We start from the raw sequence: 12,464 nt of genomic DNA on the forward strand, positions 1-12,464 counted from the left end.
ATTCTCTGTCCAAAAAAGTGCGTCGTTTCCCATTCTTGAAGTCAATAATTTCAAAAGCGATTGACAACCTGAAACCACAACAGACCCAACAATTTGAAACAGAGTTTGGTCAAAGGGCCCTTAAAGAAGGGGCTGCAAAAATAACAAGATACTGATTAACCAAAGAATCCCTTAGCAAACTGTCTAATAATCGTCTTATTAGACGCGTCTGTTTTTACTCATAAACCATACATAATTAATGTCTAAAACCATCATGGCGTCCGTCAGCCAGATTCATAAACGACTAATACGCGATTCAAATAAGTACCAAAATAAATGCATCCACTCGAACAAACTTCAAGTGTCCGTGCTTAAACACAATAGTTAAATCCCAGTAGCGCCGGTGTTTGATTAAATAGAATTAATATTGAGGGAGTCTCGAGTGTCGAGTACACGTGTCACTAGAGAGGGTTCACCGCTGCTTGCTCACCAGTTCCACCCTTCCATTTGACAATGGTACACGTTACAGCATCTCAATCATACTAAGCGGATTTCATTTACGACATACAAACAAACCATTCGTCCGTATCATTGCGTCATCTCGTTACGACAAGCGTGATATTATATTCCTGCCTGGAGGACTTTGAATCGATGGGAACCCTCAGGCTCTTTGATTTCCAGGCCGACGTCCAGGGATTCCCTCGGGACACTCTAAGAAGTAAGTTAATGCAATTGACTGTTAGCGTTGAAAGCACGGTCGTACATACAGGTCTTGCAACTCCCTTGGAGGGGGTAGTCTTCTTTTAGAAGCATTTTTCATTTCGCTTCATGACCACAAGAGGCGTTGCGATCCGTTCCTATTTCTCTCTCCCACAGCCGATTGTAAAGTGAGATAGATAAGGGGTCGCTCGCTCACAGCGACGCTTCTGACTAAAATTTAAAATGTGCCGTGCTTCAAAACCACGTCTACCCCCACCGCTGAAAATTGGGCGAGTTGCAAGACCTGTATGTAAGACCGTGGTTGAAAGTACATCAGACGATTCTGAATGTGCATTGAAAATGTATAGGTTAGCTTTTGGTGCAAAGGGATCGTTATGACAAAGTGAGGTTACGAAGGCTATGGCTTGTGATGTAAATTGAAAGAGTCGATACTGCATATTATTATTTTTATTATACTGTACCACTACGTAACGTGATAGAATTGGTTTACTTATTCTGTCAGGCCAAAGGAGAGAAATTCAGTTTGGTTTTAACTGCAGGGATTTGGCAGGTATACAAAGTGTACAATGGTCCATCCATGTTCCTTATAATGTCCCTTGGGATCAGAACGTGTTGTCTACCTGCTTCTAATCCAAAAGTATTCGCGACAGCACGCATCAAGTGCTATTGACTTGGAGGAACTTGGTGGTAAGAAGGAAAACGATGTAGACTCGTTGGCAGGGTTCGTTCAATGGACTTCCGCCAGACCACCCTGTAGTACTGCCATACCGATGATCAAACAGACAGGAACATTTTGAAGGTTAGCGTGTGTGGTTTATGGCGCGCGCCATTTAAATCCTAACCTTGTGGAGCTTCGGATATACGTGGAGAGTCTGTTGTTCAGGTAGCTTAGAGCGAGAACAAAAAGTATCCCTGAAAACGTTGAAATTATTTCAAGGGTTGGCTAACCCCTCTGTTCCCGTACGTAAAGGATTGTGTATGGTCGTGAGAATAAAAAAAGAGATACTGATTTTTCAGAGATTCTATGAAATAATGGAAAATAGATTTATCGCTATGATTTCAGGTCGGCGCCACTGGTGTGTCATTGTCGGCACCTACCCTTTCTACAACATTGAATTTTCATTCTCATCGATAACCTGGCGACTGTTTGGATTCCAAAAGTGCGACTCGGCCGATTAGTGGCGATCGGTCGTGCGATATTGAAATCGACGCTATGGCGAACTTGTCGGCTTGGCTATCTATTTAAACGTTTCCCTAATGGGCAAACTTTGTCGTGAATGAAGGCCGATGTCGGAAGTAACTGATTTATATCGCAGCTCGTCCGAAACGTCATTCCGGTGGCTGCATAAGTAGATGCTTTTAAAGTACAGCTGGAACGAGGAGACTGAAATGTAGTCGAAGGTGGAGAAGAGAGAGAACAACAAGAAGAAGAACTGACCATGAAAGGAAAAAAGAGAAAAGAACTAAGCTACTACTGCTGCTGCTGCTACTACTACTATTAATACTACTACCACGGCCACCGTAGTCTCATGCCACGGTACAGGTGCAGTCGGAGTCTCGCGACGTTGCACCAGACAAATTTCAACGACCGATTATATTTATCGGTTGATCCTACCTTTGAGATTGCATTATTTCGATGTTTAATGTTACGCCTCTGTGTGCTCATGGGCGACGAGGCTTCGAGGTAGGACCGAAAAATATTCGCGGAGTGTGTTTAACGGATTCAAATAAAGCAATCTCAAGATCAGACAACGCACAGCGGCGGCGTTTCTTCTTTATCCTTATTATCCAAAGTATTTTGACAGTGGCTTTGCCAGCACGCGTAGTCGACCAGTCCGCGCGGCTTTTCTCTTATGCCAGACTCGGAATTCATTGCTTTCGAAAATATTTACGTCCTTTTCGTCTACAAAACCTTCTACCGTGGTTAGGATCCTTCTTTTTGCGCTTCCACTCTTTGCCACCATCTTCGCATCTTAAGAGGAAACGCCAACTTTCGATGCCTCAACGTTTGTACTATCATCACAGATGTTTTTCAAAAATCAGAAGCAGAAACTATTTCTTTTGTGAAATAGTCACTGGGATACGAGCAAAATTTTGTACCTGAATTTTTTTACTTTTATTTGTTCTTTGATCTGCACCAGCCAAACCGGAAGTTTACAGTAGCTACTTGATTTTTACTGTAAACCCGGTTTTCTTTTTTGAGAACTCAATACAAATTTATAGTGACAAATATTTGTGGATTTTAACCTTATATATTTTCAGTGGCCGATATATCGTTTAGGTAATAACTTACTATATATATTTTAAAGTTACAAGGATCGACAAGTGTTTCAAATATATATTATAAAAAATATATGAAATATTTATCTTACAACATAATGCCAGTAATTTCTATTGACAAACAGTATCAGAAGACTGTATCAGAAGTCGGCGAAGTACAATTAAATCTCAAATAGTCATAACCGAGATGTTATTACCGTTTAAAAGTGCCTCGTCGTAAGATTTACGTCGCAACTGGCCAGTAAATTAACTCGAGACGTAATTTGCTCTAAACAATCCATAAAATAAGTAAAGGACTGCACTGCGTGGACACAGTCGTCCCCATATTAGCATTTTTTGCACTGCGCCCTTTTGTGGCCACAGACTCCACGTCGAGAACTGATGCGGATCTCGGGACGGATTGTCCCGCTATGAAATTTACGACTGGCGCCCTAACCTCCTCTTTTCTCAACGTGACCATCTTGGTTTGTCCTTTGGATCCTACAATTTCGAATATTCCTAGATTACAACAACAAAAAAAACACTTTGAAAGATGCGATCAAAGGATTAAACAAAATTTCATTAACCAATCAAAATTATATTCATCAATAGATTCGCAGTGAACACATATCTAACCTAACCAAGAAATTCATAAAATTATATTAAAATTTCTCTCGTCTTCATATAATGGCGACGTATGCTACCTGTCTTAGGGAAAATAGTTTCCCGCAGTGAATTTCTCTTGGTAGGAAATATATTTTACGCTCCATGTGGTCGCCCGTCATTTTGATTTTATATGTCGGTGACAGGACAGCTATTCAGATTTTTGTACCTCCTGGTGCTTACCTAGAAAGGTGATGACTAGATAGTTCAGAAAGTACTGAATTTTTGTTGCCATAAAAATTACGTTTTATGGGAACCCGCGAAAATTCAAATATCTATACAACCATATAATAATATACCCATATAATGGACTCTACTTGAGTATGAAATCAATCTCAAGTAATCTTAAATGAATTGTTGCTCACTTCATGTGCATCAACGTGCACTGTGCTCAATGACGTAATAAAAGGGTACCTTGATACCCTAGTGATAATTTAACTCTGACACGAAAGGTAAATTAAAAATTTGTTCACAGGACAACACCAGCCTTTCTTGATTCTGAGTGAGATGTCAAGTAAACACTTGTCCGAGACACGATGATACGTATGAAGTTATATGCCACTGGCTATCATCATCATAAGACAAGTAACATCAGCCATTGGTAACATTCATTACCAACTGAAACTGCCACTTCGCAAAAACCTTGTATACTCTAATTTAATAATACTGCCTTGTAAAATTGTTACGGATAATGACCACTGATTACAGTGTACGTGTACCGCCTAAAATGATGGTCTTACTTTATTGACTTTATGAACGCAACATTTCATTCGACAGTATCGCCTTATGTCACGAAGAAAAATATTTCTATGTATACAAAATTACGAATTACAAAAAATATATATGAATATGACAGGAATATAGTAACTTTTGATCTTGCCGAAATAAGAAAAGTCACTGGACACGGATATTTTTAGAAATGAAAATTTTAAAAACGATGCAGATCGAACAGCGAAAATCCCTCGGATCTTTAACAGCGAATATGATATATGTGGCTTTAAATTAGAACCGATTAGAAGTATTAGCTTCCTGCTGTGTATCCTATTGAGGATTGCAAAGTATATAGGGATATATATATATATACATATATAAGAATATTGCACAACACGTGCGTGGGCCGAATTTCGAATAGTGAATTCGATTTGGAACGATAGGATGCGCCACTAGGAATATCTTTCTCGCAACGATTGCAACCCCCTGTGGGTAACACTGCGTGACGTCATTGTTCATACTCAGTGAGCAACCCTCGCCGTCAACATCAAAGCTTCGTGTGTGTTCCGACCACGTATAGTCAGTGAACTGACTCCCACGTTAGTCCTTAAGAATTTCCGCATGCGGTATACAGGTGAGGGACGCGTCTCTGGGCCATAACAGTCTGCGGTGAAATTGAGATGAGATTCTGCATCTTCGTCGTGTATCTTTATCTTCAGCGAGAAACCTTTTACGACTCTTTTTTTTTATTCTAACGGACACGAGGTTTTATTTGATTTTCGCAACACTGCGTCTTTAGTGTGACAGGTGTAATTAAACGTGAAGAATGGACATTTGTGAAGGAGATGAATATAGAAAAGTTGATCCATACAGCCTCTTGACAATATATGATGTAAAGTCTATGACGAGATACGATTTTCTTTGGCATTACTCAAACGAGAGTTTGTTCTTGAGAAAACCAGTGAGACGTAATATTTTATGTTTTTTCTCAGATAAATTTTTCCAAGTGAAAACTTTCTCACGTCTACAAATATATACGTATAAGACATATGTCTCACGTAGATATACGTACGGACTTAATATTTAGGTATAAAATAAAATTGTTAGATGAATTTTGGTTTTGATGACTGGGAGGGTGAGAAGCATTTAACTCGTCACGATATCAATAGGAATCTATCGGCAGAAGACTGCAATTAAAATTGATCAGAACACGTCAGAGCGATTAGGGTGGGTTGCGCACACGCTTTGTAATTATCGGTTATTAAAAACTGGCCAAAGTATCGCTCTAGAAACTGGATCTACGAATTTCGAGAAACCAGAAGAAGAAAGGATTGCCAATTCGAATATAGGTTTTTCTTAACCCTCGGACCCTTTTTCACGCTTACCTAAGAAACGCTTACTGATCATCCCTTAGCATCCCTTAACAAAGCCCAGGATCAATTCTAGACAAAGTAGACTGTTCGAATGACCTGCTGGCACTGAAATATCTCTCTGCTGTCAAATAGTCCATTTTGAATTTCCCGCGTAAAAACAATTCAAATGCATCCGCACTAGGTACCGAACTACGACTCTGGTCGGCTTGCATGGTGTTGGTTAAAGTGTGCCTCTCATTAAGCATTTATAAATGATGGCACGAGTTACTGTAGCAGTTGAGTGCATTTACGCGGCAGTAAGCCAGAGAAGTGAAGTGAAGTGTTGGACAAGCTTAAAAGTCAACGATTACTCGGCCTATGAATTGCGCATAAACTAAGCTAATGCGGCCCATTCCGTGTAAGAACAGCGCACGGTAGTCGGCGTAGGTTAGGTGGCTGCGGCACACTTAACGTACTTCTGCGCTCATAACTTTCCGCGTAATAAGTCATCTGAAACGGTCTAGGAGCGATGGTAGCCAGGATCTCGTGAAGTTCCGTAAAAATGGGAAAGGTAAAATGAAAAACAATGGAAAAGCCACCAGCGGCGAAGTTACTAGAAGCGAAGCGTACGTCTACTTGTGCTATGGGGTTATGGGCGAATTTACAACTGTGAACATCTTCAGGAAAATGAACAAGTAAGAGACGATGGTTGTGCTATTTCTTTCAGATTTTTTATAAATATTTCATTCTTTTAATAATCAGTGTATTTGAATCTCTGATAGCTTATTTGTATTTTTAATTGCATCATGGTGATCATGGTCGATAAACTGTATAGGGGAATCTAGGCATAAAATTGAATCAGTTTCTGTCTTCTCACGTGTGCCGTAAACCTAGTGGAGAAGTAAAGGATTTAAAGTACACTGCGGTAGAGGGTATAGTAGCTGTAAAGCCGTAATGTACCATTTAGTATGAGTTCCCCTACGACGTATGGGAAATTAGGCGGCAGTAAAGTGGTCGCATCTTTGCGATTCATTCAATTACGTATGGTTTTCAAGAGCTCATAAAACGCGTGGCTCTTCGTCGAATCGTAAAATTACGCGGACTTTGCACCCGTTCGTGAACTCATAAATCTGTACAACTGGTTACACTATGTAATAACAAGATACGGGTGTGATATCAGTAAAAAAATGGAATCAGAATTTAAATAATAACGGTCATTCGCAGAAATATTGGTATTGGCGGGGAAAATGAATTTTTTGAAATATATCAGGCAAATTTATTTTTATTTCAGAAGCAGCCCACATATTACTCAACTTTTAATAAACACAGGCGAAGACGGAGTGAGGGAGACGATGGGCTCTCAAATTGCGATGATGAAACCTGGCACCGACGCGTCGCAGGTTTCGGATGACAACCGGACCACCGATGACGAAGCTTCTCCATCGAGTATCTATCCTTTTTAAAATTATAAAGTTGAACTGCAAGAGTGAACTGGAGAAATATCGCGTTCCGTTCTACAGGGATGACGAGTTAGGGGTTGAACTTGAAGATCATGAACATACATAAAAGATTCGATTGGGTAAGCTTATGGGTATATGAATGTTGTCGCGTTGTTTTTATATATATATATAGTTTTGTATATTATGTTCTTATATAGTTTTTTTTTTCTTTTTTCTTTCCAAGATATTAGACACCCTAGGAACATCGGAAGTGCGACATTACCTTGCTCCTAATGATGGTGTTTAGGGTGGCAAGAGCGGCAATGGAAAAGGAGAATGTTCAGGTAAGGTTTGGAAATTCGTGGGTTCCTGGTCGCTGGGGTCCCAATTTGGAAATGGAATTCTTTACGGTGTCCCTTAAGTATTATAAGAAAATGAAACAACTTTTGTTGTAAATTCTTATTTCAAATCTGGAGATACAACCGATTGTTTTATGAAACCTTTGGTACCTACATTTTTTATTATTTAATAATTTTAGACACTGGCTTTGTTTTTTTTTTTTCAAGTAAATAATATGCAAGTTAAATATTTTAAAAGGTACTTTTATTCATATTCTTCTATGTAAATGCGCAATTCAGTCTCGTACGGAATGTCATAGTCGTTTTCATCATAAATATCTAACTAACGCTTACACTAAAATTCCCTACAGAATATGTATAGATATAATGGAGTTACTATGGTACAACAGAGCATATATATATATATATGTGTATATACAGAAAAATATTCCATTCGACTATGTACATAAATAGCTTAGAAAAAATATATCGTTTCTCGCGATTAGATATATAATATAATGTATAATAAGGACGCGCGCGCGGTTCAGGTTTCTTTTGGTGTATCACAGGAGACTTTACAAGTATGTAAAACTGGCTTTACGAAGTACTGATATTTACATTAGAAAAATTGAGCACATAGAAAAGTATAAAGACAACAGCGTAGATGGCGCCACTGTCGATAAGGTTACTGCAAAAGATCGTACAGCGCTGTGATGTAAGACTGGGCCATTTGCAAGGTCTCGTACTTTGACAATTGTCTATCGTTACCCAATGATGGTAAATACGTTCGTAGCCTGTCAAAAGCTTTATTAAGATTCTGCATCCTGCGTCGTTCACGCGCATTGGCCGCCAACCTTCTCTTCCTGACGACGGTGGAGCTCACGTATTTCCCACGTCTTCTGCTCTCACAATTTTCCTGCTCGACTTCGCTCTCTGCACCATCGCTTTCCTCCAGGTCCATCCTGTCGGAGAGGCTACTGCTGTTGCTGACGATACTCTGTCTGGACGATGGCATCTTCTCAGGTTCCTGGACACTAATCTGGTGTTCTGTTGTCTTCATTGGTATCGGATGAGTCTTGTACCTCTTCTCCTGGGGCTGACTCGACGGGTTCCTCATATTGGTCAGGACTCCACTCTCTGATTCTGATGAGACTGACGTCGTGGTTGGACTGATCGACCTCAGACTTGCTGCTGGACTTGGTGTATGCCAGCCGTCACTGTTATTGTCATAAACTGCACAACCTGGTGCAGTCAGTGTTGTTACTGGTGGCAGACCACTCTTCTCTTTCAGATAAGAGTAGCTGGGTAGCTCAAGATACGTTGGCACGACGTCCTCCTGAGGTGGAAATAGATACCCATAGCGGAACATCTCTTGCAATTCCATTTCACCGATGATGACCTCTTCTGGATGACACTCACGACTCTTACACCTTATAGCACAAGTACTTCCGTCCCACAATTGACAGTCCAAGACACTTAAGATGATGGAAGGACCTGGTTAGTGTTTATTAACCAGATATGTTTTTAACCTTTGTTTTTTTTTTAATTATTCTTTTTAATGCTTCAAGGATACACGACAAGCACCCTTCGGCTCTCGACGAGGTTCTGACGTGCCCCGGATGGAACCAGGGGATTTATGCGTTCGGGGAGCAGGACACCCTCGAGCAGCACGTGCCTCAGGACCAATCAGGATACGCTGGTTTCACCCCACCAGAAACCTTAGGGACGCCCAGCGGAACTGCAACAGGTGGCCCGGCGCCTATATACCAATGCCACATAACCATTATACATACCTATATAAACCAAGAGTCGCGCGATGGAGATGACGAGGGTGAGCTGCGGGCTACCTGTACCTACGACTCTTGACTTTAACGTGCTTAGTCATACACCTTTGCGTTACTTCACCAGAGTCACTGCTGGCTAAATAATTGCGAGTTACACGCGTAACCGTTTCACGCGTGACGTCGACAATTTTTCTGGTGTCGACGCCAATGTTAGTGCCTAAATTTGGTTTTGCTAATCTGTTCAATGTCTGAAAAAACTTCAATCAATGGTTAAGGAGTATTAACAAAATTACATATGGAATGTGTGAATTACTTGAGAATTAACATTTAATTTTAATTCAATAATTCTTAAGGATTAAGGTATCTTTATATGAATGCTATTTTATATATGTCTTACAGATGCTGCGATGTATTTAGAATACTTTTATCCGTAACTCGAGATATTTTCATTCATATAACATATGTTTGTTAAACGAAGTCACTGATCTATGGAGCTCCGATTCACGAGATCAAGCACAAAATAACACTCAAGACTTGCCACAAAAGCGTTACAGCGATTAAGAGTATTCTGGAAACGTTAAAAAGATCCATCAGGAAGCATTCGCCGTGTTTACATTTCAAGAGAGAAATTCTCTTGACATGGATTCTTGCTAATCATTATTATGACAAACGGTTCACATGTAACCGGTATCCGCTACTCGAGCGACCTATAAAAATATTCAAAAGAAAATCAGTACATTCAAGAATAACTAATCGAATTTGAAATTCGAATCAATATCAATACAAAAATCTGTTCATTCTTAAAATTTACTACTGACCTCTGACGAAAAAAAAAGGAGAATCTGAGACCCCTTGAAGTTTCTAAAAATCCATCATGAGTTTTCGATCGCAAGGATAAATCATAAAAATGTATTGTGATAAGACGTAATGAAAAAAAGATTTTGAATCTGCGTTTTTAATAAAATGATATTAATAATAGGTAGCATCATATTCGTTTCAGGCCCATAGGCTATCGCTGTTGCTACTCCCTGTTACGTTTGCTAAAAGCAACAGCAGGAACCGTCCTATTAGCATACATGATGTCCAGGATTGAGAAAAAAATTGCTTTGAGCTCCATCATGCAAACGGGCGAACGCCTTTGTGCGATAATAGACGAATACAATGTGCTCCTTGAACTCAACAAGACCGCCCCTGTAGGCGTCTTATTAGGGCTATTGTTAGGTTAGAACGATCATCTTTGCTAACGCAAGAAATCAGTAGCATTCGATGCTGGCACGCGCGTTTCGAATATTTCGCTAATGACATCTTAATAGTTTCATAAACTGGTAGTCATTGAATTTCAATGGTAGAGAGGACGAGTTTTACTTTACGAGAGAATACTTTTATCTAGTATTATATTTAGGGAATAAATGGTGCCTAGGGAATCTTTTTGTTAAAATGGTATCTGTACTTAGTTAAGTGGCAGCACTGAATCCTTCTGGATGATCACTCAGTGAGACTCATTGTGTTTCGTGAGTGTAAGGATTGCTGAAAGAAAAATAGATTTTATCTGCAAAAAAGGGTGCAAATACCTCAGGGGCGTAAGGTCCAGTTACATCTTTATTCGCTCAATTAGCGAAAACAGGTAGGATAAAGTTTGCGGTGAGCGTGACGGTGGTCCGTGGCAACCCGATCTCTGTCATTCCTTCGCAGAGCCGTCTTGGATTTCGCGATCAACTTGGTCCCAAAATTCTTTTTAAGTAGCAGAGAACGATAATCCCATACCTTAAAGCTGCGTGCCTACTTAATGACGAGAAGCTTTTCTGGAAGGTTGTGTTAAAAGCAACCCTGTACCTATTGCATTAGTAGATTTCTGCATTATCGATAGTTTGAATTTCTATATTCTTAAATATTTAATATTTTTTATCTGTTGAATAATAAACTAACAAGTATTTTCCTATGGTGGGAAGAATTATATACAACAGATATATTGGGTTTGGAAAATCGTGAACAGTGCGAAAAACCTTATAAGTCTTACAGGGTGTCAGTTGAATTTGTAATTTTTTTGTGATTTCCGTCAGCTAAATCGTTGGCGTTTGAAATTCGAAATAATACAGACATCCATCCTACTGCTTAGCAGAACCAAAAATGTGTCTATTCCATTAACGTTTCGATCATCGGAACGTTCGAAAACGTAACGAGTCGATAATATTTTTTTTTTCGCATTGGACCTGCTATTAAAAGAAGATGAGGGTTGTGGGTTGGCAGTGTGGTGTAATTTAGTGAAGCCTTTGAAAAGATCCGCAGGGGTAAGTATATTTGAAATAGAAATATCTAATCCTTAGAAAATCCATTTGAAAGTCATAATAAAAATTATTTTTTAAAATCAGGTACAACAATTTTAATTTTTAAGCTATATCCATTACCTTGAAAATGAGAAAAACAAAATTGTTTTATTCTCATATCCATCGAACGTACAAATTACAAAATCGGACAGGACTGCCCAATCGATTTTTCCCGTTTGGCTGTCCGGTCGAAAAAATTAATTGGTTTCATCTATTACATCTCATCCAGGATTGGTTTTACTGCGAGACCAGCAATTAGGACTGCGAAGAACATCCCTCTGGCCCATTGGATCTTTGCCCTTTAGAATCTAGATCTGGGAGCGTCGCAAGTTTGCAAAGTGGTCGATGGCCACGATGAGAAACAGTCCTTCAGGGCGGCCACAGGCTGATATACAAGAACGGGAGGCTGGTCCATGTGGATACGCCCTGGGCGTGAGTCGAGTAATTAAATACAATGTGAACTCATTTGTGGAGCTTGGTGGCAAATAACATGTTACACGGCAACTAGGAGTTATTTATGAGAATACATGAGCTGGTAGGCAGAACTCAAGTTATTGGTCGATGAATATGCATTTGCGAATAGAGACATAAGGGCTAACTATGCTTTAATGACGGATCTAATGATTTTTGAAAATTTTCTATACGAATAGTATATTACACATTTTCTAAATATATTAGTCTGCATAAATATTTTTGAAAGGTCAATTACTTTAATTATTGAAAGATCTAAATTATTTTTTAGTATAAAGTATCTAGCAATCGAAATTCGAATAGATAACCTATAAGGAGATTCAACGTTGGAGTCTCCGTGGGTGATCCCTGCATGGGGTCTACGAAAAGAAAATTACAAATTATGTGATTTTAACGGGTGTGGTTTACGTAAGGTCGTTGGCTA

The 12,464-nt window shown here is 39.4% G+C and overlaps 1 protein-coding gene and 2 long non-coding RNA genes across 4 annotated transcripts; all 3 read right to left on the reverse strand.

The window, feature by feature from the left end:
* Positions 1–3: 3 nt before the first annotated feature.
* On the reverse strand, positions 4–2,770 carry LOC112494111. Of its 2 annotated transcripts, XR_003059248.1 has the most exons (4): positions 1,542–2,770; positions 1,320–1,458; positions 470–690; positions 4–68 (listed from the first exon to the last, which is right to left on the reverse strand). It is a non-coding gene; the product is annotated as an uncharacterized LOC112494111 (long non-coding RNA). The 2 variants fall into 2 exon arrangements; XR_003059247.1 differs by having other exon boundaries at positions 1,320–2,770.
* Positions 2,771–3,102: 332 nt separating this feature from the next.
* Positions 3,103–3,943, reverse strand: LOC112494046. The gene is made up of 3 exons (XR_003059138.1): positions 3,866–3,943; positions 3,595–3,804; positions 3,103–3,477 (listed from the first exon to the last, which is right to left on the reverse strand). It is a non-coding gene; the product is annotated as an uncharacterized LOC112494046 (long non-coding RNA).
* A 3,739-nt stretch (positions 3,944–7,682) lies between these two features.
* On the reverse strand, positions 7,683–8,921 carry LOC107265248 (twist-related protein). Its single transcript, XM_015734520.2, has one exon. The coding sequence runs from the start codon at positions 8,843–8,845 to the stop codon at positions 8,147–8,149; it is 699 nt and encodes a 232-aa protein (XP_015590006.1). The 5' UTR covers positions 8,846–8,921; the 3' UTR covers positions 7,683–8,146.
* Positions 8,922–12,464: the final 3,543 nt, after the last annotated feature.

This window comes from Cephus cinctus, unplaced genomic scaffold, assembly GCF_000341935.2.
Source record: "Cephus cinctus unplaced genomic scaffold, Ccin1 Ccin1_scaffold0020, whole genome shotgun sequence".
Lineage (NCBI taxonomy): Eukaryota > Metazoa > Arthropoda > Insecta > Hymenoptera > Cephidae > Cephus > Cephus cinctus.